The sequence below is a fragment of the Pleurodeles waltl genome, chromosome 7 (assembly GCF_031143425.1).
Source record: "Pleurodeles waltl isolate 20211129_DDA chromosome 7, aPleWal1.hap1.20221129, whole genome shotgun sequence".
Taxonomy (NCBI): domain Eukaryota; kingdom Metazoa; phylum Chordata; class Amphibia; order Caudata; family Salamandridae; genus Pleurodeles; species Pleurodeles waltl.
The window spans coordinates 1,474,402,029-1,474,429,115 of record NC_090446.1 but is presented as its reverse complement, the minus strand read 5'-3'; the positions used below and the strand labels follow the sequence as shown (position 1 = coordinate 1,474,429,115).

Genomic DNA, 27,087 nt, shown 5'->3' with positions numbered 1-27,087 from the left:
GGCCATAACAGCATGGTCCTGGGGTCTTGCTCAAGCGGAGGCATTTTAGGCCACTAAGGATGCTCTCTCAGCAGACACTACTCTGCAATACTTTGATCCAAAAAGAGACACCACTGTTGCCATTGATGCTGGCCCAAAAGGGTTGGGTGTGGTGCTGATGTAAAAGGTGAATGAAGAAGAATAGGCCCCGGTGGCATATGCCAGCAGATCTCTCACTGAAATAGAGCAGAGATATTCCAAAATTGAAAAGGAGGCCATTGCCATTCATTGGGGATTCAGACATTTATGGGTATCCTTTTACGGTCACTACTGATCACAAGCCTCTCATCCCTCTTTTTAATGGTACCACCTCTAAGCCTCCCCACGGCTACAGGAATGTTGGAATATTGCCCCGGGCCAACTAATCCTGCAGATTATTTGTTGAGGTACACTAGGGCAGCAACATCACCTGAAGAAGATGAGGATAAGAAAACTGAGGAATATGTGAAGTGTGTGGTGGAAAGATCTCAACCATTGCCCTTTCCTTAGAGGCCATCTGCCAGGCGACCAAAGAAGATGAAAGCCTTCGAAGGATTCTGGAGGCAATGCAAAGCAACAAGTGGCACAGGGCACCGAAACAATGCCCCCACCTTACCCCAGAAGCCTGAAAGACTATGGAAAGTCTATACCATGTTCAACAAGACCTTAAAGTCGGTGTTGATGGATGTCTCCGAGGACACTGGCTGGTAATTCCCACCAGCCTCACTGAGAGAGCTGTTCAGCTAGCCCATGCTGGTCACCAGGGCATGGTGAAGACCAAGAGTCGGCTAAAAACGAAAGTATGGTTTCCAGTGATGGATGAGAAAGTAGAGGACCTGATAGGGTCATGCCATTAGTGTCAACTGACAGGGGAGCCGTGCACGGCATCCCCAGTTGAGAAGGAAAGAGGACCCCAACGACCTTGGATCTCAGCTAGCCTGCACTTTGGAAGTCTACCTGATGGCGGACACACAACGGTGCTGATCGATGATTTTTCAAGATACCCGGAGGTGGAAATAGTTACGTTATTAACTACCAGTGAAGTTATCCCGAAGATTGAGAAAAACCTGGCTACCCATGGTCTGATCAAAGAACTCAAAACTGACAATGGTCCTCCATTTTAGAGTCGTGAGTTTGCTGAATATCTGGGTTAACTCAGCATAGTGTAAAGGAAGATTACTGCAAGGTGGCCCAAGGTGAATGGAGAAGTAGAAAGGTTTATGAGACCTCGAAATAAGGTAATAAGAATTGCCTCTGCCAGCCAGGTAGCTCCTGATCTCGCTGTGTATTCATTTCTGCGAGGCTATCATCAAACCCCCACTCCACCATTGGAAGAGCCCCTATACATCACTCCATGGGCCGCATCACTGCTGATGGCATTCCTCATCATTAGTATTAGACGCCTACCCCCATAGATGAAAGGCTAGCGTACCACAAAAAGGAAGAACTCCAATTAGAAGGCCACTTGCCATCGCCGGGCCGCCATTCTGACTTGCAAGTTAGAGATCAGGTATTGATCAAGGACCGGCAAGTTCCAGCTAGCATTGGAGTGCTACCCAGAGGTTATTGTTAGGTAACCAAGAATCCTTAGTGGTTGCTTGCCGAGGGACTGAACAGGTAACTCGTAACATTTCCTGGTTGAAGAGATTTTACTTCCCGGTAACTGGGATTGTCAATGGGCGTAATTCAATACCAGATGATGCAAATTGAAGGTCTGAGTCAGGGGAGTCTGATATGCTTACTCCCTTGAACTTTTCTCCTAGCCGTGACGTATAGCCCCAGGAGAGGGATCCTGAGCCCAGTTCCCTCAGCTGCCAGTCTGAGTCACCTGTGAGTCGTGCCACCTGCACCCAATATGAACTGTGAAGTAATCGTGCACCTTCAGTCCGTTTGAAAGATCACCTGGTGTGACTGGTGGGTGGGTATTTGTGGACTGGACAGAGGTATGTTGTTTTTGTTATGTCGCCTGCAATTGCTGAAGTTAGTTTAATGTGACTACTTAATTTCTTTTCTGCCCGTGACGAAACAGGGTCGCAAGTACTACCATGAAACACAGACTGAATAGGGGTATTTCATGATGCACCCTTGTGTGGGTATTGGGTTTTAGCCTTCTGGTCACCTGACCCGAGGTCAATATAAAAGTGACTAGGTGGGGAGGCGGGGTCGGTAAGACAGGGTGTAAAGTGACCTGCCGGACCGTTAATCTGCAGTGAGCGTGGTCTGCGCATTGATGAGCGGCGGCATCTCTGCAGCGCCCGTCATTCCTAACGTCGCCAACACTAAGGGGAGAATGACTCGAACTGCCAGAACCCGTCATTTCTAGGTTTGGCGGATTGGGGTGGAGTGCTTTCTTTCTATCCTTCAAGGCGGTAGCAATTATAGTTGACGAACATCCCAAAAATAAAACTATTTTGCCAAGCTTTACTGAAGATTTAGAACAATGCTGGTGTTTTTAGTGATTTGAAAACAGTAAAATGTGCAATGATGAATACGAGGTAAGAACAACATTGTGTTTAATACATTTTGTAAAATCGCAGGGTGCCTTTTTAAAACATGCGGTGAGAGTGTTAATGTCAAAAAGAGTAAATTTGTGAGTATGTGGAGGTATGTGTTTGTGAGTGAAAGTGGAGGTCAGAGAGCCTGTGATGTCGCTTCTGCAATCCTCTGGCATTTCAGTGAATTGATGACAATGGTGGGGTACACCCTGCCCAACAAGTCTTGTGGATAACAGCATTTTGCCAAAAAAATAACTACGTTGCAAAAAACGTAAAGTGTTTCAGAACTGTTCAATGTTGTTCAGTGCAATTATAATATTGTATAATTATACGGTACTAACATAATTTAGAGGCTCCATCTTTAAAAAAACCTATGTCACTTTATTTTTCATTGATTCAACATTACAAAGAATTTCAATCTTCTGGACATATAAATGTTTAATCACTAGGAGACATTTACAGAGTCACTATGTCGTGTCTTATCACAGCTTATTGGTCTATAAATGTATGTTTTGGGTTGGATGTGATGGGACTCCTACAAACTGATGCATGATCAGCCAGCCCACCTCTGAACCAACTGCAATGTATATATCACTTTTTTGTGTTCCATCAACACAATGTCTTGAGATAGTGAAGTGTGAATGAAGAAAAACACCCAAAACAGTAAAAAGAAGAGGCTAGACACCCAGTAGGAATGTTAATAAAGAACTGAGTTGATGTCAGCTTTCCATACTAAGACAAGGCAAGATCCATTTTTTTGATTTACTTAGTTTGTCAAATGCTCAGTATCTGAGAAATAAAGAATTAACCTGGAATCTTCAAACTAAGGTCTCGAAACAGTCAACTTACTTTGTACATGGACCATGATATCTCTTTCTGCAGACACTTGGCCTCCTCTTTCCACTTTCACAGTGTAGAGGCCGCCATCGGAAACCAAGGCATTGGAGATATTGATGGAGCCATCACCGTAAACTTCCAGCCGCCCTTGATAGGAATATTCTATAGTCAGCATGTTTCTAGAAGAATCCCAGATAGCCATGGTGCTAGAAGCATTCCTCCAAGTGATGGTAGCGTTCGGCACAACCGGAGGGTATGTGATGGGTATGAAGATTGCATCACCCTCCCAAACCTCCAGCACAGAAGGGGCAGATAGATTGATTTTCTCTGCAAATCGAGAAGACTGTGTGTATAGCATGACAGATATAAAGAGACACAGATATTCAAGAGCAAAAGGTCTAGAGGAGATTTAATTAATGGCCCCATCAGAATGAAGTGGTCAGGTCGCGCCTGAAGAGGGCCTAAGCAATAAAACATAAATTATGTTAAAAAATGTAACACAAAAATTATATGCTTCTTCAAGTTGCATAAATCTCTTAAAATACTTAAATGTAATTCCCTGTCCTACTGAAACGACCAACGCAAGCTTACCATTGATAGTTACTTGTGCCTGCTGAGGGTCTAAGCACTAAAACATAAATTATGTTTGAAAAATTACATGCTTCCTCAAGTTGTATAAAGCCCCTTAAAATACTTGAATACAATTTCTTGTCCTAGAGGAAACCATCAAAGAAAACTTACCATACACAGTCACTTGTATGACTGCCAGTGCAGGAAGCACATCAGCTCCTTCTGACACCATCACTGTGTAGTTGCCTGCGTCCGAGATTTCTGACCTAGAAATATTGATGGATCCTGGGTAGAAGATCTGCAGCCTATCCTGGTAGGTTGTGTTTATTTGCAGCAGGGTTGAATTTACCACCCAGGTAACGAGTAAGTCAGAATTCCTCTTCCAGGAGATGGTTGCAGGCAGGAGAGTTGGAGGATATGCAATTGGAAAGGAGAGTACTGCTCCCTCAACGACTTCCCTCATGGTGGGATAAGAAACAGTGACCGCTTTTGCTGCAGTAGCAATAAGAGAGGGTTAATCGTTTTTTCTTCAAAATTAAAAGAAACTAAATATGATGAGTGTAAAGTGTAAAGTAATGATTTATAAATATACTATAGAGACTAGAAACATGATAAAGGAAAGAGTCGGAGAGAGAGGGTGGATTAGAAAAGAAACATGAAATAAGCTGGTTTATAAAGAAAATAACTTTACAAAGCATGTGGTTCTGAGGTTAGAAAGGCTAAACAGGGTTATCCAAAATGTGATGGGCAGGTAGGGGAGTGGTGAGAGACATAATGCTTTCTATCTAGAAGTCCAGAGTGCAAATAATGTGTTCTCAGGTGCTGCGAATAGTTGCACTAAAGCAGTCATAGACCTTCCAGTATAAGGGTGACGTACTTAGGGGTCATGGCATAAGGATGGTGTCTACATCAGGCCTGTGTTTTCAGATAGTCCAATGGAGTGACTGCCGGATGGTGGACACTAATATCTGGAGGCAGCAAAGAGTTGATGGAGGTAAACCACATGGTGAGTGCGAGTGGTTGTACATATGTTGTTCAATAGCTGGTACAATGTAAGCTGAGATGAGTCTGTCAACTGATTTATATTCAAGACTGAAGAATTTAGACTGGGTGTACAAATGATGTACAAATGGTGTGATGCTAGCTGGTTGTTTTATTTTACTGACACTTTTTGATCTTTTAATTGCTTCTTTAAACTCTGCCATTATATTTTAATGTTGACTTTGAGAAAAACCTAACAAAAAGAACAAGCATTTGCACATTTTCTTGAGGAAGAGCTATTGGCATTGTAAGTTAAGATCTTGTCTTTTCTTGCCATATAAACTGGTCAGCCCTGCCTCATAATTTCGTCTTTTCCTGCCATGTTTTGGTGGTCACTGGCAGCTACTGACATCAGAAATCACAAGCCCTTGAGGAGAGACAAGGACTTGTTTACACAACTCGAGTAGCACTACCGCGAGTTGTGTAAACATCTGAACAGAAATTGGAAAATAAGGGTGGAAAAGTATTTGTTTTATGTTAACAGAATGAAAGGTCTTGCAAGCTTTTTTGCCTTGCATTTCACAAAGCTCTAATGAAGTTAACAATAGCAGACCAGCCTGAGAAGATTTATGGCCCCAGTCAAGGTGATAAGCAATGCCCTATGTGTTGATGTCTCTGAGGGCTGGCTGGTAGGGGGCCTGGAGAGACAGACTCCAGATGTGGGGCTCTGCAAGTTTCACATCGTTGCTTCTAGGTTTAGCTACATTGTGCAAGAGCATTGATCTAAATGTTAAGGCACTGGGTGTTTCTTTTGTAAAATAAGCTGCTTTTAGAAGTCAGAGGTAAACAAGGACAGCACTAGAAGAAAGCCAAAACAAATGTCGGTGACATGTGAGGAGATGAGAGGAGCGGAATGCTCCACACAGGAAGCTACAAGCCTAAAACACCCACAGTGAAAAACATCACAGCAGCAGATAAAGAAACCAAAGTGGAATAATACAGAAGTTGGTCACTACTTTGAAACAGATTAAGGAGGGAGAAAAGGGCAGAATTGACCATGAGAGAGCAATAACTTTTAAAGGACACTGCAACCAACAAATGAAATTGTTTAAGCCATAAGCATTATACTAAAAGTATACACCAGGTCGAGCGCTTAAGCTCGACCTAAAAAGGCTGGATTTACTAATCTTTCATGTTACACAGTGTAGCAAGGCAACTTGCTGCTCTGTGTTGCGTGAAAGGGAAGTACAGAAATGTGACATATCTAAGATATGGTACACTTATGCTCTCTCATAACACTGGTGCACTTCAGGTAGCCTAGCTAGTGCCAAGGCAGACACATTTGCACCACGCTGCATGGGTGCCTGTGTTACAAGCAGAATTGTTTCTGTGCCGCAAAGGATACCTTGCTGCACAAAAACAATGCTTCAAGGCATTTGCAGAATGCACCACACCTAGAAAGAGGAACTAATGAGGAGAAAAAACGTTTTTCTCCTTGTTACGCTATTGTTGGACCTGGCCGTTTTGGCAGGTTCATCCCCTGACTTTTTGCCTCCTTCCTCCTATTTTTTCTGACCTCTCGCTGTTGGCTCTAGGACTCTGAGCACTTTATCACTGCTGATCAGTGCTAAAGTGTAGGTTCTCTCCCATCTAAAGTTAGTATGATTGGCTTATACCTGATTGGCATATTTAATTTACCTATAAGTCCCTTGTACAGTGGTATCTCTATACCCAAGGCCTGTAAATTAAATGCTACTAGTGGGCCTGCAGTGCTGCTTGCGCCACCCACTGAAGAAGCCTTTCAAACCTGTCCCAGACCTGCTAGCGCAGGGCCTGCATCCGCAGTTTTCTGCCACAGGGACCTGGCATCTAAATTTACTTGCCAGGCCCAGAACTCCCCTTTTACTATATGTAAGTCACCCCTAAGGTAGGCCCTATCTAGCCCTATGGGCAGGGTGCTATGTATGTAGAAGGCAGAACGTGTGTCTGGTTGCATGGCCTGTCCTGGTAGTGACAGGCAGCCTATTTGGTTTTTCACTGCTGTGAGTACTGCCTTCACATAGGATTGCATTGGAAATTCCCTGCCTCATGTCTAGGGGGTGTTGTCTGATTTATGAGGGGTAGCATAGGGATGTTTAGTATGGTTGTAATGGTAGTGAGAAATGCTGCTTCTGGTGTAAGTGGATTTTTTATTACTATTACAGAAATGCCACATCTAGAAAGTGAACATTTCTCTGTGCTTATGATTCTGGTGTTTTGCAGCTTTACTCCAATCCACGTCTGGGCAGAGTGACAGTTGGGCTTTGTGCATACTTTTCAGACAGCCTATACACAGGGAGGGTGGAGGTGTCACAGAGGTGCATCTGCATTTTGAATAGTCTTCCTGGGCTGAGGGAAGGGAGAGGAGGGCACACCTACATTTGTAAAGGCTGTGCCCTGGCCTCACACAAAAGGGTTGTTTCCCCTCAACTGATGTTTGGAGTCTGAGCGGGAGGAGAGAGGGGGCACTCGCAGAACCAGTTATAACTGGTTGGAACCTCCTCTCCTCTTCTTTGTAAACACACTGTAGAACTGAGTAGAAGTACCGGGGAGTTTTCCCCACAATTCGGTGACATTTTGGAACTGGACACAGAATGCTGCTGAAGGGACTCACCAGGAACCACCAAGGACTGCTGCTGCTGTGCTGACCTGTGACCTGCTTGTTCATGAGGAGTAACTGCCAACTGCCTGCATTCACCTTGTGCTGGCCTGCTGCTGGGCCCTGCCGCGCTGTGCTCCCTGTTTGCTGTTGTCCCCCAGGGGCAGGGAGCCATGGCCCCTGATCCCTGCAAAGGTCTGCTTCAAGTCTTTCTTTTGAATCAGGTAGTGCAAGGAGCAGCACTTTCTCGTCATTAATCTAGCACCTGGAGGAACGCTTATCTACTGATTTGCAACGCGCTCTGAAAGCGCGTTCTGGTGGCCAAGAAATTGCCCCCAGCACAAGAGTGCTTTCTGCCATCCGAAATCATCACCGCAGCCCGGGCGGGCTGTCTTTCTGATCACAAGTGATTTGCACTGCCCTCGGGACCCCCGGGGCACAACCAGTTTGAGGAAAGGAGCGAGTGCGCTCCTACCGTGGCCCCAGGGTGAAGCATGCTCCAAGGAGCGCCCCCGGTGATCCTTCACCGCCGCAGGCCTGGGTGGGCTCTGCTGTTGTTCTACAAAACAGGCAAGGAAGGAAGCCTCATCGGAGGCTTCCCGCCCCACTGGAGCCCCTAGTTGTTTGGTGAACGGGCGTGGGGAAGGAAGCCGCATCGGAAGCTCCACCTGCCCCAAACAGAGACCCCATTTATCTTTTGAGACAGCGGGCGGTGAGGAAGCCTCGCTGGAGCCCTCCCGCACTGCAAGGTCTCCCCAGTCAGGCTCCCGCGAGAGTCAGGTAAGGCCCATACTGATTTGGGCCCAATCATTGTTGCTGGCTTTAGCCACCCCCCACGCCTCCTTTTTGGAGGGCCAGTTGTGGCAGGGGGCCCCAGAGATCGCAGGCCCCAGGAGGGGCCCTTTATACAAACCAGAGGTGGTGCAGGTACCCCTCCCTCCAAATGATCGAAAGGCCCCCGTTTGGCACAGAGGAGAGCCGGGCCCCCTTTTTGGAACTTTGTGGCCCTGGAAGTGTCCTATCATGAAAAACAGGTACTTTTCAAAGGACATATAATTTATAATGTTCCTGGTATGGACATGGTGTATTATTAAGTTAACCTGTTCATTTTCTGATGTGCTACATATATGTGCTGATGTTCCTTTTATGGGCATGACATGCTGATATGTTTTCTTGACTTGACACATGTTTTATAATGTTCCTGATATGGGCGTTTATAATATTGCTATGACAAGTGCATTTATTTAGTAATGTGATTCCTGACTACTGCTTATGTTGCAGAATAATAAGTAACCTGTGTGTTATGTGTGACTACTGCTGGTTCTGCAGATTAACTATTGTGTAACGTTCTGACAACTGCTTGGGTAGCAGGATACTACTGACATGATTTTGGTCTAATAATTACGTTGTGTACAATACAGTTTATTTTTATATAACTTGGTGTTGTGTTTCCTTTGTTGTAGAGATAGTGCGTCACGTGTTGTGTGTGTTGTGCAAACGCTTTACACATTGCCTGTGGGATAGGCCTGACTGCTCATGCCAAGCTACCAAGGGGGTGAGCAGGGGTTATCTTGGACGTGTAACTCTCTTGCTCTGACTAGCGTGGGTGGGTTCTACCTGGCTTAGGTGCATACACTAGCCAACCAGAAACCCCATTTCTAACAGCCATCCTCTAGGAGACTTAGCAATTTCACACAATCCCAAGTTTACAAACCTTTGTAAATCTGGGGATGCATGAAATCCGTGGGTGGATAGATGGGAACACCCATGCTTCACCTCTGGAACGTCTCCTAGAGCGATGTGTGACGCAATGCAGTGCAAGTTGCTGCATTGCGTTACATTGCTTTATAAAGTCACACAAGGTGGCACAAATCGCTCCTTTATCGCTTTGTAAATAGCTACTAGCATTTGACTTCATTGCTGCATTACAGAAGTGGCGCACACATGACACAAAATGTTAGTAAATAAAGGCCTTGCTAATATATTTGTCTAAGTCATTGGTATCTCTATATTTTGGGTATCACTCTTGTATTTTGAGGAACTTCGTGTATCACAGTCATAAAAATGGATCTTGAACATCTCATAATATTGTATTTGAGACCAAAAAGGAGTGTTAATATTAGGTGAGTTTTTAGCAGTTTTCTGAATTTGCCAAAGGCAGGTTCAGGTCTTAGAGGCATAGGGAACCTTAGAGGCGTTCTAGGGAGGCCAGTTTAGAGGTTGTTATAATAGTTAATTTGGGATACTATCACTGCAAGTAGGATGGCTACTTTCAAATTGCCATAAGAGTAGAGGAAGGACACCGTGCAGTAGGTGGAGGTGGTGACAGGCAACTTTTAAAACAGTGTTCATATAAAGAAAGAATGAATAAACCGCTGCTGTCGAACAACACATTCAAGTTGTAACATTTTTTCACTACTGTTTTGGGGAAGGGGTTAGATGGGATCAGCCCAGTAAAAAAAGTTGATGGGCCAGAGTGATAGATCCCATTAACACAATTTCAGCCTCCTCACCACTCAGGCATAGTCAATTTCTTCTGTATTCCCCTAGTAGATCTGAGATGAGCACTGTGAGACTGCCAAAGTTTTGCCAGAACTGCTGTCACGCTTTACATGTAGATGAGCATCCTCAGCATAGATATGGGGGTATATTTACTAAGGTTTTGTATCACATTTATGGTGTAGCACCTTCTGTGACTTTGCGTGGTTTAGAAATTGCAAAGGAACACAATGCAGACCAGAAAGCTGCCTTGTGTTACTTTACGTCAGGGAGGCATTACATGGGTGCAGCACAAGTGTTCCCATGCATCTACCCATGTAGTTTGGTGCATTCCCAGATTTACACAGACTTGTAAACCTTGGAATGCTTAAAAAAGCTATGTCTCCCTGAAGCAGCCGTAACGTGGAGAAATATGTTTATTTTTCCTTGCTACTTCCACTTTATGTGTTTGCTCATTCTGTAGCACACATAGAAATAAAATGCCTGCAGGGATTAGTTTTGTGTAAGAAGGTTTCAGAGTCCAAGGAACATTTTTTCAGGCTGATTTATTGACAGATTACTTTAGCGATGAGAGATGAGACCCCTAAAAAATGAGGCCTTTATTACCTTGGTTATGCGTGGATGAAATGCAGGGATGACCAATTTTGGTGCTGCAGACACTACACTATGGGGAGTATTTCTTGAAGGATTTAAGAATTCTAAAGCTTCATCCTCAGTGGTAGAGGAGAACTCCATGAAAATGTTGGAGGGCTGGGAAATTACTGGGAGGAGGTGTTTCTTGAATTGTAGGTCTCTCAAGAGTAATTTTTAAATGAAAAATACAGGTGGTAATCACATAAATTGTTCAGCGGCTAAATATCTGACTTTTGGTGGGGTTGTTCTTTAGTAAGGTGGTCTGTCTCTGAGATTCAAGCTTGGAAATAATTAATTCAGAATAATTCCTAGTAAGTGCCTCCAACAAATCTTGTTGTTCAATTTACCCTTAATTGGTTTTCGTAACACTGTATGTACCTGGTGCCTGCCCATTTACTAATGTGCTCAGTTATGGAAATTGTAAGTAAAAAGTATTTATTATTGAAATGTGAAGCCTAGGCAAAGATACAAAAATGAGGCTGATATGACTTAAGAATTTCAATGTCTTCTGATCAATTACAATTATGTCCTTCGCAGATCAAGGTACTGCTATAATTACAAACATTATCTATAAGAAGGTCTGTCCCAGATGCCACGACAAACAAGGGCAACATGCTGTTCAGGGGTTTAAAGTTTTCCATATCTGACCATGCTCACTGTTTGCGGAATTTGGCCATTAGGAATATCACATACTGAATCCAGTCCTCCTTTAACTGAAACTTACCATAAACCATGACTTGGACAATTGCTTGTGCAGTGATTATATTTGCAGCTTCTACTGTCACTGTGTAGTTGCCAGAGTCTGTTACCACAACATTGGATATATTGATGGAGCCGGGATAGTAGATCTGTAGCCGTCCAATGTAGGAGTTATTTATCTGTAGAGTTGCATTCCCCTTCCAAGCGACCAAAGGGGACACACCTTTACTCCAGGAAATCACAGGATTAGAAACATTGGAAGGGTATGAAATCGGTATGATGACCATCTCTCCAACCAAGACGTTCAAAACAGTTGGGGCAGATATGTTGATGAGCTCAGTTGCTAAAGGAATAGATACATTAAAAAAATGAGTATATCAAACCTTATCACTGTCTATGAAATAACAACATATGGCTTAAACTTTAACAGTTTATCTTTGCCCATACAGAATAACAATGTGACTTCTAGCTATTTGAAAATTGTAGGTTATATGATGGCTTACACCAACAGGTGTATGGAACATGTAGACACAAGAGTGTCAAGTACCCTAACAGGTTAGCAGAACCACTATTCCAAATGTTCTTGCTGTGCCCATCATCGATTTCACTATCCCACAAGCGGTCAAATCATAGTCAAACCTAAGCACGTGGGTAGTTGTGACCAAGAGAAAGTTGAGTAAGTAGAAATTAAATTCTTAATGCTGGGGCTCAAATATACTAATTGAGGAATATACTGAACACTGAAGAAAATTATTACAGTTCCTTACATGATGCCCAAAATTGTTTTACATTGAACAAGTTGTATTCTAATTAGATGAATGCAAGGTAAATCAAATAGTAGGAGAGGGTGGGGGAGGGAAAGTGGTAGGGAAGGCAGTGAAGCAGCAGTTAATAGGAGCTGACTCAAAGTAAGATGAGACTCATGTAACAAAGAACTCTGGGAGGGGGAGAATGTTAGGCGCTGGAGGGGGAAAAGTGAGGCCATGTCAGCCTACAAAGCACCGAGTACAAGTGAGAGTATGTATGGGCTAGGAGGCCCAATCATGTGTGAGGCTGGTGAAGAAGCAGGGATGAAGGGTATAATAGAGGTTTAGAAGAGGAAAAAGTTTGAGGAAGGTTAGAGGGAAATAGAGATGGGAGAACGGGGTAAGTAGGAGGGAGCAGAATCCAACAGTGGCTGGAACAGGAAGCACAAACGTGGTAGAGATCTACTATGTGGGAGAAACATGTGGTAGGCAACACATCTTCCTCCAATAAAGCAGCACTACTAGAAAACCTTCAAGACGCTGCTACCCATGTTGGCTCTGCAGTATTCATGGACACCAACATGAATTCCTCCAGTGTTGAGAACATACTTTATGTTTCAAACATGTTTATCAGACATGTTTATTTGATGTGCACATCCCCACAACATTGATGAGTTCATGAAACCTAGACAAGGTCTTCCAGATAATACCAAGAAGGTTGATCTTTAACTATTCACCAATTGTTAAGTCTACTCCTTTGCACACTTTAATATGCCAAATTAGCTTTGTCCTGTTGTTGTAAGCTTTGCACCCTACGTCTCATGCAGTTATCTGGGAAGATACCATTTGTCTGCATCCATTTCATTGTCATGCTGTTGCTACATGGGCATTAATTTGAACATCTGATCGCGAATGTCATACGATAAAAAATGTTTAAGTAATACATAATTGTTTTACAATATGGTTGGGGGTAAGAGGTAATTGGGCAAGGGGTAGAAGCTACAGAGTTCAAGGTAAAATGATTAAAAGTAATAAGGATAATGTGTTAGGGTTAATGATAAAGGGCAAAGGAAAGGTGCTAAGGTAAGGGTTATGAGGGATTAATGGTAAGTTGTAAGAGTTATGGGTAGGGGTAGGGGTAAACGTAATGGATTAAAGGTAAGAGGTGAAAGATAAAGATAAATACGAGTAGGAGGCTAACGGGAAAGGTTAACAACACAGGGTAAGTGGTTAAGAGTAAGTGTAAGAATTTACAGGTAAGGGCAAGGGACTTGGGATAGGGGTAAGCCTGAATCTAAGGAGATAAGGGTAAGGGGTTAAGTGTAAAAGGCAAAAAAGGTTAGGGGTGAAGGGTACAGGGACAATGGTAAAAGAATATGAGAATGAGAGGAAGCAGTAAAGGGTTAAGGAAGGTGTGAAGGGTAGCTGTTAAGTGTAATAGGGTAAGGTACTAAAGCAAGGGACAAGGAGTTAAGATAGAGGGTAAAGGTACAGGGTCAATGGTAAGATTATAGATAAGTAGTTACAGGCAGGGGTTAACTATAAGGGTTGGGAAATAAAAGGGCTAAGATTAAGGAGTAAAGGAATAAGAGGATAACAGTAAGGGTTATGACTTAGGTGCATTGCATAAGAGGTTAAACATAGGGGTTAAGGAGCAAGGTGCTTAGCAGGTGAGGATTTAAGTTAAGAGGTAAAAGGCAATGTATTAAAGGTAAAGGATTAAGAGTAATGATAAGGGATTAATGGTAAAGGGTTATGGGGAGCCTTATAGCCTTGAAACGTGGTGACATTGAAATATTAAAAAGGTGGTTAACTATCCAATGACGAGGAAATGGTAAACAAGGAAAACATCAGGAGATGTTAGACAAACAGCAATTGAGAAAATAGAATGTATCTAGTTATTATGCAAACATATCCAATTTACCATGTTCATCTGCCTGGGACATATTTGGTGTTAAACGTTCAGGTCAGTAACACTTCAAAGGGTATTAAGCCTATGTTGAAAGGTAATGTCATTTTTGGCACTCCCATTCACAAGTGCCAATTTTGCACACCCTTCAGTGGCCCTATTAAAACATTTGTCCTTGCTATTGGATTTAAGGCAATGTAATGTTGTTTGTAACCAATTGCCCTGCCCTCAGCATAAGTGGACCCTATTGCTATTCACAATAGATGATGGACATCCTTCATCCTGTGGGGGACACTCCTGTGTGGGATATCTGCAATCATCCTGAGCGAAGGGCTCTTTTAATAATGGTCAGTCAACACTTCAAATTGACCTATAAAGTCAAAAACAACTATTACAGTTTGAGATGTATCTTTGTACCATGACACAGGTGGAAAATGTCAGCTCTCTACCATAGTTCTCATGTAGCACATACTTTCTAATAAACTATTTAAGCTTTCTGTCTGCCTCATGCCACGAAAAGTTAACCTGTAGCCTCTGCTGGGTCTTAACCCCCGCTCCCCCAGTCTTCAAAATGAACCATTTTCAACACCCCAGATCTTAAACACTCTGAAGGTGTACCTAATTGACAATGTTCAGCTTGTTTTGAACCTGACAAAGAAACTTACTCCACTACCTCTCTACTGGGAGGCCACTACCAACTGTCATAAGAGCACACCTGGATAAAGTAAATTCTTATAGCATTGAACCCTTCAATTCCTTTTCCATCACTACCTTCACAACCACCATAAAGACATTCTTCATCTCTGCTTTATCCTAAGCACTATTCTCCTTAATATATGGCAATCATGCCCAAGTGTGTGGTAATTTCCCATATGTCGAATAAGCTCCATATCAAACATAGGATATTGCCATTGTTAAACCAGCTGCATATTGTAGAAGAAATAACTTATAGTCTTTAAAACTGTCTTTAATATCCCATATCACATTGTATAATAAAGAAAAGTCTCACATAAAAATCTTCAGAATGTCAATCCCCTTCGATCCCACAATCTTGTGCCTCAATTTTTATATTGGAACCTTTATGAGTATACTAGATGCAATTGCCAAAGTAAGCTCATTTGCAACACTCTCTTGAATAGGTGCCACGCCAAATCCATAGTCATAGGTGAGGGACCGTGGAACTCTTGAATGTAATGTGGTGTAATGTATGCCACATTAATGGAGTGCTTTTATGCCAAAGAGCTTCTTAGCAAAGGGAAAACAAATGTCTTTAGAGTGAAAACCTGCTAGCAGTAGTCCATCACCTCCTCAAACTCTCTTCAGTAGCCTTCATTCACAAATGCAAGACCCTTCTTCAATAGGCTCCTCAGATGTATTATACCCTGAGTATGGTTCAGATCATCCTTGAATTGTACTTAAAAGATACTACTAATTAAGTTGTGTATCATCATTGGGATATTGTGGTAACAGCCAACAAATTAAAGAGGCTCCAGAGAAATATAAATGTTGCATTGTGGGTCATTCATGTTGTAAATCCATGAAACGGTATACAGCCTCGTCTAGTGGTTTGATAGTAATAATATTGAAAATGTCAATGTGCACAATGATACAGTCGTATATAAAAACAAAATCAAATCACTATTATCATCTCGGGGATAGGGTCACTGTTAGAACCACTTTTAAAATTGAGGCCCTCATTTTGATACTGGGGTAAAAAAACCCTAACACCGTGGCAACGCCCACCAAAAGACCGTCGCCGCGGCTACCAGCCGTCTGCCGTATTATGACCACAGACGGATTTCCGCCAGAAGGATGGTGGAAATCCGGCTGTGGCCATGCCGGCAGATGGTGGCCTCCCCAGTAGACCGCCACCATAATACGGCCTGGCGGTGTTCTGCTGGCGGACGCTGCTGGTGGCAGCATCGCCGCGTCCCGTCTCCTGCTGGAGGACCCCCTGCACACAGGTAAGTTGGGTCTCCGACAGGGGAGGGAGGTGGTAGTGTTGTGTGTGTGTGGGTGTGTGTGTGTATGTTTGTATGTGCGTGGATGCGGGTGTGTGTTGCGTGTTGAATGTGAGTGTGCATGTATGGAGGTGTCAGTGCATGTATGTTGTGTTTTGTGAATGCGTGTGTGCGTGCATGTTTGAAAGTGTGTGCTGGTGTGTGTGAGTGGATGTATGCATGCGTGGATGTTTGTGTGAAAAGGGTGTGTGTATGTGTGAGTCTGTCAAGAGGGGGCGTGAATGTAGGTGGGTGGGGGGCTTTGGACAGGCAGGGGGATGGGGGTAACTGGAGAGGGAAGGGGGTTGGGGGAGACCCCCATCAGTGACGAGGAAGGAATTCCCTGTCACTGATAGTGCCTATCGCGATGGTTTTCGTGGTGGTAAGGAAGCCACAAAAACCATGGCGGTAGGCGGGGTCATAATCCCGCAGGCGGTACAGTGACGGCTGCTGGGCTGGAGATGTATATCTCCAGCCCGGCGGCTGTTACCGCCGTGGCGGTCGGAGTGGTAGATTGGCGGGTTGGCTTCAGCCAACCCACCAATGTCATAATATGGCAGTAAGTACTGCCAGCCTTTTGAGGGTACTTACCTGCCATGTTACCGCCGGGGTCGTAATGACCCCCTTAGTGACTATTTTTTATTGAGACCCATGGTACAAAAGACACCAACCTATTCAAAAGACACAAAAGAAGTGCTGAACCTGATCAAAGAGATGTCTTTCTGCCCTGATTCATAACTCCTGGTTAGACTTGATGTTGACGCTTTGTAGACTAGTATCCCACAAGACGAGACACTGAAGGTAATCGACTCTATCCTACAAGAGTCCAACTTGAACTTTATAACACCAAAGGATTACATTATAGACTGTGCTCATTTGGCACTTACATGCTTACATTTTGCTTATGAATGTAAATACTTTCTGCAGGTCCATGGGACCTCGATGGCCAGTACATATGCCCCGATCCCGGCCTGTCTCTACGTGTACCATCTAGAGAGATCCAAGATACAAACACAAGAAAATCCATATCGGCAGAACATCCATATATGGAAAAGATATATTGATGATGTACTTCTGATTTGGTACGGAACAAGAGATGAGGCACTGGGTTTCTGCCTATGGCTAAATGACATTAATCCTTATTTAAGGTTTACCAGTACCATGAGCAATAACAAACTGAATTTTCTTGACTTAAGGATATTTGCAGACAGCACAATATTGCAGACGGAGGTATTATACCAACCTACAGACAGGAATAACTTGTCCGTGTACCACAGTTTCCACCTGAAGAGCCTTAGGGATAACCTTCCAGTAGGATAGTTTCTTAGGCACAGAAAAAACTGCACCCTTAGAAGAGACTACAGAAAATATGCTGACCTTTTTACCAACAAACTTAGGGCCATATTTATAAAAAGTGGCCTAGTGCAAACCCACTTTTCTTGCACCCCTTAGCACCTCCCTAACACGACCATGTGTGCACCATATTTAGTATACGATGCACCATGGCCACCAGGCAGTATTTAGGGAACTAGCATCAGAATTTTTTATGCTAGTTCGGTTCTTTGCAGGATTAGTGTAAAATTTTTTGACTCTAATCCTGCAAAGCACCCAGAGGCCCATTGTAATCAACAGGAACCTCCTTTTGACGCCTGCTCAGAGCAGCTGTTAAAAGTGCCCCAAAAAAATGACACAAAAAAATCTCTTCGATTTCTTTGCGACATTTTTTCGGCCCCCCAAGGGGGGAATACCCCTTTTGCATACATAAGGTCTTGCTCAGGCATAATGTTGTGCAAAGAGTTACAAAGTGGTGCATGCAAAGCATGCATTGCACCACTTTGTAAATATGACTTAGCATTTTTGGCCATGTAACACCACATTAACATCAAAAATGCTAATGTGTCATTAGAATGGCGTGAGGCCCTCTTTAATCTGGGCCTTAGAGAAAGGGGGTACCCATCAAAAGTCATTAAAACAGTTGACAAAAGGGCATGGAATAGCAATAGGGAAGCACTTTTGGAAGGACGTGTAAAAGAGCCTCAGAATATTGTCATTTGTGTGACCACGTACACCTCTCTATCTAATACAGTGATGAGAATAGTCACAGATATTGGAAATTCTTAAAAACGGGGTTTGTATCTGGAAATACCATTGTTCTCTTTAAAATGTCCTGAAAGTCTAGGAGATTGGATCATTCATACGGGACCAAGGATAACATCAGAAAGTAATAAACAAAGGCCACTTTGGGATCTTCCTCAGGTGGTAGGTCATTTCACATGGGAGAAAGCACCGTATGTCACTTGACTAGAAAACAAAAGGTGATAAACCGGGGTTACGCACATCATGGGAACTTCAGAATTTTAACACCAAGAATGTGGTTTATATAATCACATGCAGGTGGGGACTCAGATATGCATGACTACTTTAGCAGTTAAAACACGGATCAATGAACATAGAAGTACATTTAGGTGTAAGAAGACCTCAGCCAAACTGATGTACCACTTCTTTGATACTGGACATGGAGTAGATGATTTCTTATGGTCAGTCATCGAACATGTAACCATCACCACTCCAGACCCTGCCTGTGCACTATTCATAAGAGAACAAAGATGGGTGTTTCGCCTCCATACAGATACCATGGTCCACAGGATGAAATACCATGGGCACAGGTAAATAATAGGTAGAGAGGAAAGTTGCAACATACCCGTTACACACAGTGTAATTTCGCTGGCAATAAAGAGGCTACTGTACCCTTTTTAAAGAATTCCTGAATCAGGGACACTGTGACCTTGGAGAAGTGTCTGGGAGTGGCATAGGATCAGGTGTACATCTTGATCAGGGTAGAGAAAAGGGAAATGAGTGACTCTAACCCCTGTGACATTTAGATAAGCAACCCCAAGTGCTGAATAAGATGCAGAACACCTACTTAGTAGTATAAGTATATATATATATAGTCAGTAAGAGAAATATGTGCCCAGAACTAAGTCACAATTCGTTCTACTATTAAAATAACAAAGAGTTCAGGAATTCCTCTCTTTTAAGAAAAACAACTTAGAGGTTGCTCGATGCCCCGGTGGAATGAGGTGGAAATACAGAGGTCTCCCCTTGATGATTTAAGGAGGACAAGGGGGTCTAAAGGAGTGGAAGCAATAAGCTCTGTTATGATCTAGAGGTGTCTTCTGGACCTGTTTCTACTATGGTGTGAAGTACTAAATTTAAAGAGAACTTATACAATGGGAAAACTGGGATCATCGCAACTAGGAGTCTGGGAAGATAAAAATGTTTTAATATGACCAAGAAGGGGATCTGTGCAAGAGCGTTTTTTTTTCAGAATGTGTGTGTGTGCAACAATGGTTTGCTATATTAGTGAGGTAAGGTTCTGGGTGATACAAAAAAATTCAAGATATGTCATGGGAAAATTATGTTTTTAGAAAAGTTATCCTAGTTGCAATATGCAATGCGGTTATACAATTGGTATTGTGGGAGTTTAGTTTGGTGTAGACACAACAGATTTAATGATGCCAAAAACACCATTTTTCATGAGGTTACGAGAGCATAACAAATGCAAAAACTCAGAGGGATCATAGCTTGTTTTTGAGTATCTTACATCTCAACAACAACTTCAAAAATTCCAAGTAAAGATGGGACGCCAGTATAAGATCCCAAGTGTAAGTGGGTCTGCACCACACCCGTATGGAATGAGGAAAAGCAAAGGGACGATGAGTTAGTTGATGTCAGACCCGACAAGAGGATACAGAAGTGCAGTACTGGTCGTGTTTTTAAGGAAGTAAGATAATTGTAAAAAGAGATTGAAAAACTGCGTTTGGAAATACTGTGTTAATGAGATTGTTTTTACCTGCGGAGTGTGACAATAGGGGAATCCTCCCATCCTAATGAATGATGAGGCATTTCTCCGACAGTTGCAGGATGGGTATAGAAATGTCAGCAAGATGAGAATAACTGAAGCGGTAAGGTGTTTTTAAATTATGACAATTAACTATTTTTAGGTCGAGCGTTAGCGTTCGACGTGTTGTATATTTAAGTATACTTATACTGTGAAGAAAAGCTATTTGATTTGTTAGTTGCAGTGTCCTTCAAAAATCCTTGCTTGCTGGTGGTCAGTTCTGCCTCTTTGTCCTGCCTTTTTTCACTTTGGGAGCAGCACAAAGTACTGTGTAATTACGCTATATCCTGTTTATCTCTTGTGTAAGGGACTTTTTTTTGGCATTTTCCTGTTTCACCTCAACAGTGTGGGTGCTTGTTCAGTTCCTCCTCACCACCATCTCCCTCTGCAAACATAATAAAACTAGAGGGGGGCTTTTCCAGGGCCAGCTCGCTCTTGCTCTCTTCCTCTTGTTATTTTCAGTCTGTCCCGCAATAAAAGTCCAGTCAGACGACACCATTGCATTCCAAATGCTTGTTTTTTCTTGTAATTTCTGTGGCAAGAAAAGTCCGGTAAGAAGTTTACAACGCTAATAGCTCTAACTCGAGCAAATGAGAGACCTGTTGCATTGTTTTATTCCTGCTTTCACTCTGCTTTCTAGGATTATCAGAAGCATCTTTATATGAAAAACGCTTTGCAAAGGCACGCGCATACTCAGAGCTCGTGAGTGGGCAGCGTCTATCTTCCCTGAGAGAGGAAGAGTCACGTCATTCAAGCTGATCCTGAGCTGGGATAATGACAAACAATAACAAGGTAGGAGTAGTAGTAATTTTGTGATTTTTTTTCACTTACTTTGCGAACGCACGTTGGTCTTCTAAATGAGGATGGGGCAGGGTTTGTTCTATTCCTAATCCCTCATCTGGTCTACCTTTCTGGTTATGTTTATTATCTTTAGTTTGCTGTTCCCACGAAGGGTACAATACCAACATATCGAGACAAAACACAAACTGGTTTTGGAATCTCTGATAATTGTCTTACAAAATAAAATCACTTATAGAACTGATTACATAAATAATATTTAAAGGGTCTGCGTGTGCGTGTGTGGGTTCGCACCTTTGTGTGTGTGTGTGTGTGTGTGTGCTTTATATGATTTGTGTTTGGATGGGTGTTTATATGGTTTCTTTGTGTGCCTGTGTTTTGTGGGGGTGTCTGTGTTGGAGGGACAGGGAGTGGCTGCTTTAGTTTATCTTACATTATCACAGCATATACAAAAAAGACACCATTGACGTTGATGCCAACATGCAGACTATTCTCAGCCCTCATGCCCCTCGCTAAACAAAGGCATACAATACCACACCTCTCTTATGTTAAGATGGAAAGGGCTCATGTATTTATTAACAGCGAGTATTTAAACGCACAATGTGGGCTGTGTTTCGTGTTCATTCCTGGTGGAAAGAGGAATACAGGATAAAAAGATGGCCCAGCTTTGAAAGATGCCATACAGACCTGAGCCCTGCATCCCGCAGGAAGTGCGCTCTATGAACCTTCAGCAATAATCAGTGCTCAGTGGGCCCCTCAAGCCCCAGGGCCACTGCACCTGCTGCACACTGGAATCTACTCTCCTTTTGTATTAAGTCAATGGCACAATATTCTCAAACCCCTGGGGAGCAATGGGGACGCGCACACTCCGCAATCACTCCAGTGGGCACTAGAGGTGGGCGAGTCAAGGAACTAAAACAAAGAGCAAAGCCAGAGTCGAGCCAAGAGTCTGGCTCGGCTTTAAGAGACCGTGCACCACGGGGCATGTAAATAGTTTAACGAACTTTGATTAAAAAATATGATGAACTCACTTTAAAACCCAAACAACTATATTTCATTAACACACCGAAGGTGTTTCACATTAGCACATTGATTATATCAACACCTTGATAGGCACTTATTAAAAGTGATGGTTTTCATGTCCCCCACCCTGGTTTAGCGTGTTTTTTCATGTCATCCGATTTGTTTTCAGCCAAATGAATGTCGGCATAGGGACAGAGGATTTACCACATAAAATTCAAACATGTTTGTCAAAACCTCCATAGTTACTTATATGCTCTTTTGGTGTGTAGTACTTTGTAATTGTTGCTGAACACAATTTTTAGGTTGAGCATAGCAGCGCGCAAACATGCTCTCATTTACTCTAATATAGCATTGAGTAAACATAATAGATAAAAGACTAACAATTATTAAAACCTGTGAGTTTCCTTTTTACTGTGTTTATGTTTAATTTGTTTAGCACCAAGAAGATTTGGTTACGCAACACTTTGTAAAAAATAACATATTTGAGGACCAGCTGAATGTGAATTATCTGGAACTTAGAGAGTTGTTTGTTTCATAAGGTGGCTACTTGCTCTTGCCGCGCCCGCTTCGAATGTAAACAGAAGTGCTTCAGTTATATGCAGTTCCAATGGAACTATGTGGCAGGAAAATACCAAATTATGAAGCAGGGTTGACCACTTTATAAGTCAAGAAAAGTCCAGTTGTCAATTTACAACGCCAATAGCTCTAACTCAAATAATTGCGAGACCTATTGCATTGCTAATGCTTGTTAATTATGTTGGTTCACACTGGGTTCTTGTGCACTGTTTTTAGACAACGTGTGAAGAGTTAGCCATGAATGTAAGCTTCACCTGGGTTGTCAAATGGACACAATGGGTGTGTTTAGATATACATACATTCTCCTTGTTAAATGTCCCAATGTGATTTATTGTTTCAGGAGACAACTAGAGGATTAAGGTAAGAATTAGTCTTGGTTCCTTTATGCATGCTGATTAACTATACATATGAAGACAGTAGGGAGAAGAATATAGTGGCCTGAAGAAGGCCTGAGGATGGATGCTTTGAGAAGTATTTCCTGGCAAGTACCTCCCCAGTGGCTGAAACATGTTGGCAGATCATACAAGGTGCATGGATCCATTATAGATCCATATATCACCGCTATCACCCTCCTAGTTGACAGGGTGTTTGTAATCCTTTTAACCCTACCCAACATCATCCCCTATAAAGAATTGTTGTTGTATAGATGCTGAGGTAGTTTTAATTAACTTACTACCAACCTGCTACCCTACTGACCAGACAACAATTTATTCTGATCTCCCTGACCTAACGGGAGGTAACCCTCCCCGAGGACTATGGTTGAGACCACTGGGTTAATACCATTTGAACCCGGTGGGTTGGACTAGCCAATGATGAAGCCTGCCACTATTAAGTGGGTGAGGCGTTTCCATCCATAAAGGGAAAACCTCTCGGGGTAAGGAGGTGTATATACCAGGTGTGATACAGACATCCGAAGGATATAAGAGTGGATAAATACATCATCTCTATTTGTGGTAGTGCTTGATAGATTAGGAGTGACTGGGGATGGGTAACTCTCTTACCTCTCTTTAGTGGTATTATAAAAAACAAGTTGTGCCACGAATAGCACACCCACACTAAGGTGCATGTGTTTCCATGGTCAAAGGAGCAAACCTTTGACACTAACATAATTGAACACATGAGGACACACGTACGCACAAAATCCGTAAGACAAAAAAAGGACAGGAGAGAAGCACTATTATAACTATGGGCCTTCTTCGAGGAGCCAAACCAATAATCCTATCCCACAGTCAGAAAGCAAGGCGTCCGCACCTCCCTTGCCATCTGCAGAAATGGAGGTGCTCCTCTTAAGCCCCCATTATGTTATACCAATTCACCACTTTAGGGATTCAGCGGGTTTTCTGCCAAACAATGAACTGTTAGGTCCAGCCATGACAAATGAATAGGCCAGCAGGCCCGGGGACTACCAGCACCACCCCAGTCCAATCCTAGAGTTCCCTGAAGTTCGCCCCCCCCTTTCTGTCGTGCTCAGCCCAGCGAAACCCAGCGGCAAGGAGAACACATGCACACCTACTGGTTCCATTAAAAACACTTGAGTGACAGAGAGATTCAAATCGGTTCCGTTCAGTGACAAAACTAGCGGGAGTGAGGAAAGGGATCCCGGTCCTCCGGGATCCGATGACGAGGGGGTGGCACAGGGTTTGCTCCAGTCGCCAAAGAAACAATATAAAGCGAGTTTGAGGGCAAGTCCTAATCAAAAAGAACAGAGCATAGCTCAGAATGAAGGAGGCAACCTTGGTTGGATTTCGAGGAAAGGTGCAAACTAAGGTGTGGGAGAGAGAGCTCACACCCTGGAAACACAACGAGAAAACAGAGCCCTCCACCTGAGGAGAGTGGGGGTAGGAACAGAGCACTGTTTGGGGAAGAGTCCGAGGCAGGACTAGAGGAGAGGCTTTTGACTGCGATCTGAGCCTCACCAGGTCGGCAGAATAGGACAGGGGCTGACCAGGCAATAGGAGATAAGGGTAGCCTGGTGAAAACTCAACTTAGACTCAGGAGAACCAAGATTGCAATTTTGTGTGTGCTCTAGGGGAGCACTGGGGAAGGCGTCCTCTGTTCCCCCTGAACGTGCAGGGCAGACAAACTGGCCCTAAGAGAGATAGTGGCCCTAGAGGACAGCCAAACTGACCCCAAGGGAGATAGGGGCCTGAGAGGAAGGTGAGATCTTTAAATGGCCAATCTGTCACCTGCTGGCCCACTGTTCCTAGGGAAGAGACCAGTACAATAGAACCTGGCTGGAGGAAGGATCTTTCGAACCAGAGAACATGGCCGTTGCATAAGACTGCATCCAGAACAGAGAGGGAGATCACAAGTGGAATTTCCCCGACACGCACAATTGTTTAAGAAGATGGGAATGCTATGTTACCCACTGGCCCTCATTGTGTCCACGCAAGATCGAGGCCCACCAGCATTTGTTATCAGAGACCTTTTTTATGACTACAAGACAACGGTCCACATTCTTTACCTGAAAAAGAATGCTGAAATTGTATTATGATGCCCAGAGAAAATGTATCAAACACCACTCAGATCGTTTGTACTTTGAAACAGTCCTCAGACTGTTCTCCCGGCTGTACTGTTTGATTAAACCAACTGTTTCTGTTTTACCAAATGCCTCTTGTCTTTGTCTTGTTTTTTCAAGGTAAATTTACATTTGAGCAACAATAGCATGTAATCCACAATAGTACCATCTTCTCAAAGTGGAATAATTACCCCAATTCTTTTTTTGGGGGAACAGCAATACCACCACAACTTATTAAGACCTCTAAAGTCACAATGCAATTGGTTTCATTCTGATGACATCCTTGTTACAACTTTAGGTTAAACATGCCCAGAGAACTTAAAACAGTCAAAATACACAATAGCCCACAATATTTTATAGCATGTTCATCTAAACCTGAGAAGCTATCATGGACTTCAAGTACCATAGCAACACTAAAGCACATATGGTTTTTGAAGCCTTTACATGAGTGAGCTCACAACATTTTTTGGAGCACTCAATTTTGTGCAGTCATGCTTAGTTTTATATTAGATACAGGGACTGAAATATGAACACAAAAATGATGGAAAAGACAATAATAGAATTTGTCAAAAAGAGGACGAAATATGACTGATATGGAAACATTTACAATATTTCTCTTTGCTGAGTAGTCTGACACATGCAGGCGGTGGATGCGAACAAAGGCAACATGGAGGAGCATGCACTCTGAAGCTACCGACAGCTGCACTGAATTCACCACCACCCTCAAAAAACAGAGTGAGCCAGAGGGGTATTGATGTGAGTAAAGCACTGAAAACCCTTGCACCCCATGCAAGCCCTTTGCTGCTGAAATTAAATGTCAGCACTGCAAAAACAAGGCTGAGACCTTGGCAGATCTGGGCTAACCATAACGCAAGATGTTGGCCACAACAAACAGTGTACAGCAAGGGGAAAAGTAAGACATATCAGCTGATCCTATCTCAAATATCTAAAAGGGTATTGAGAGTGAGACCTGGAATATCCCACAGTGAAGTAAAGCTCTAGCAAAGGACAGGCAGAGTGATCGAGGGACTACACCATGATTGCCACAGTGAATGCCAAGACACTGTACTGGTATGTCAGTAAAGTGCTCACGGCTTGAAGATGAGGACCAGGTTTGCCACAAGTGCCCCCTGTTAAACAGCTGCAAAGGCCAGGATGACTTCTCCATTCACTTGGGGGGAAGGGGGTTCCACCACTCCTGAATGAATATGGCATTCTTATGGGTTGAGACTTGGGACTGTGTGTGCCAGAAGAGTCTGGCCTGAATTGGGGGATTGTGATGAAACAAAGAACTCCATGGGTGGTGTAATCATACCAATGCCTTATGTGACTGAAAATCTCATTGAGTACATGTAGCTTGGTATTTTGGGGTCACACCGGCTCTGTTACATTTGGGGATTATGTGGCACTCCAGCTGGATTTTGCATTTACTATCTGGAAATCAGGACATGTACATGCACCAAAAGACAAACCCACACAAGAGAATGAGGGATCTCTATTGAGAAAAACACTGAGTGGGACTCAAGGTGCCCCCTATCCCTCCAATGTCAGAATCAAATCTAAACTCCTTTGGAGTTGAGACCCTTGACAACAAGTAAGATTGTTTTTCTGTTCACAGCACTGTCTCAGGGTAGACAACTGGAGACCCATACTCAGAATCACAAAAGTAAACAAAATTCAGGATGAGACTTGAATACACAAGGAGCAACTGAGACACTGGTACCTTGGTTTTCATAACTGCAAACACAAAATATAGGATCTTAAACCAAGTCAAAATGGCCAAGCCTAAGGTACTGAAGGAATCATTGTTTCAAGATGATCCTCTAAGTTTGATCCCACTGAGTATAGACATGAAACAAAACAAATGAAACTAAAGAGACAACCCTTGGGGTTTGATGAGCTGGATATTAACCTGGATGGCACTATGGTGACAAGGGACGCACTAGTGGCTATGATTGGTGCTGCTCAGTAGATAGTGGACTACTAAGGGATGATCAGAGTAAATTGTCAGATAGGATCAATCAACCAGATGTGGCCCTAAGCAGGCTGCAACTGACCAACGTCACCTCACAAAACAAGTGTGGGACCTGACTGAAAGGGTGTGCTCCTTCAAGTACAGGGCTAAAGATTCCGAGGGGGTGCTGCGAGGGGTGCTCCAGGCACTTCAGTTGCAGCAACATTCATGTAATTGGTGTAGGAGGCTCGCCTGGCTTGTGGTGGATACCTATGGTACTTACACCTTATAC

At 43.2% G+C, this 27,087-nt stretch overlaps 1 protein-coding gene across 1 annotated transcript in view; it reads right to left on the bottom strand.

Annotated features, from left to right (window-relative positions):
* Nucleotides 1-27,087, bottom strand: part of LOC138246527 (uncharacterized) — a 601,223-nt gene that overhangs the window by 229,673 nt on the left and 344,463 nt on the right. The window contains exons 7-9 of the mRNA XM_069201183.1: nucleotides 11,396-11,713; nucleotides 4,092-4,412; nucleotides 3,363-3,677 (exon numbers count right to left, since the gene is read on the bottom strand). Of these exons, the coding sequence (XP_069057284.1) occupies nucleotides 3,363-3,677; nucleotides 4,092-4,412; nucleotides 11,396-11,713 (954 nt within the window). The remainder of the gene's footprint in view (nucleotides 1-3,362; nucleotides 3,678-4,091; nucleotides 4,413-11,395; nucleotides 11,714-27,087) is intronic.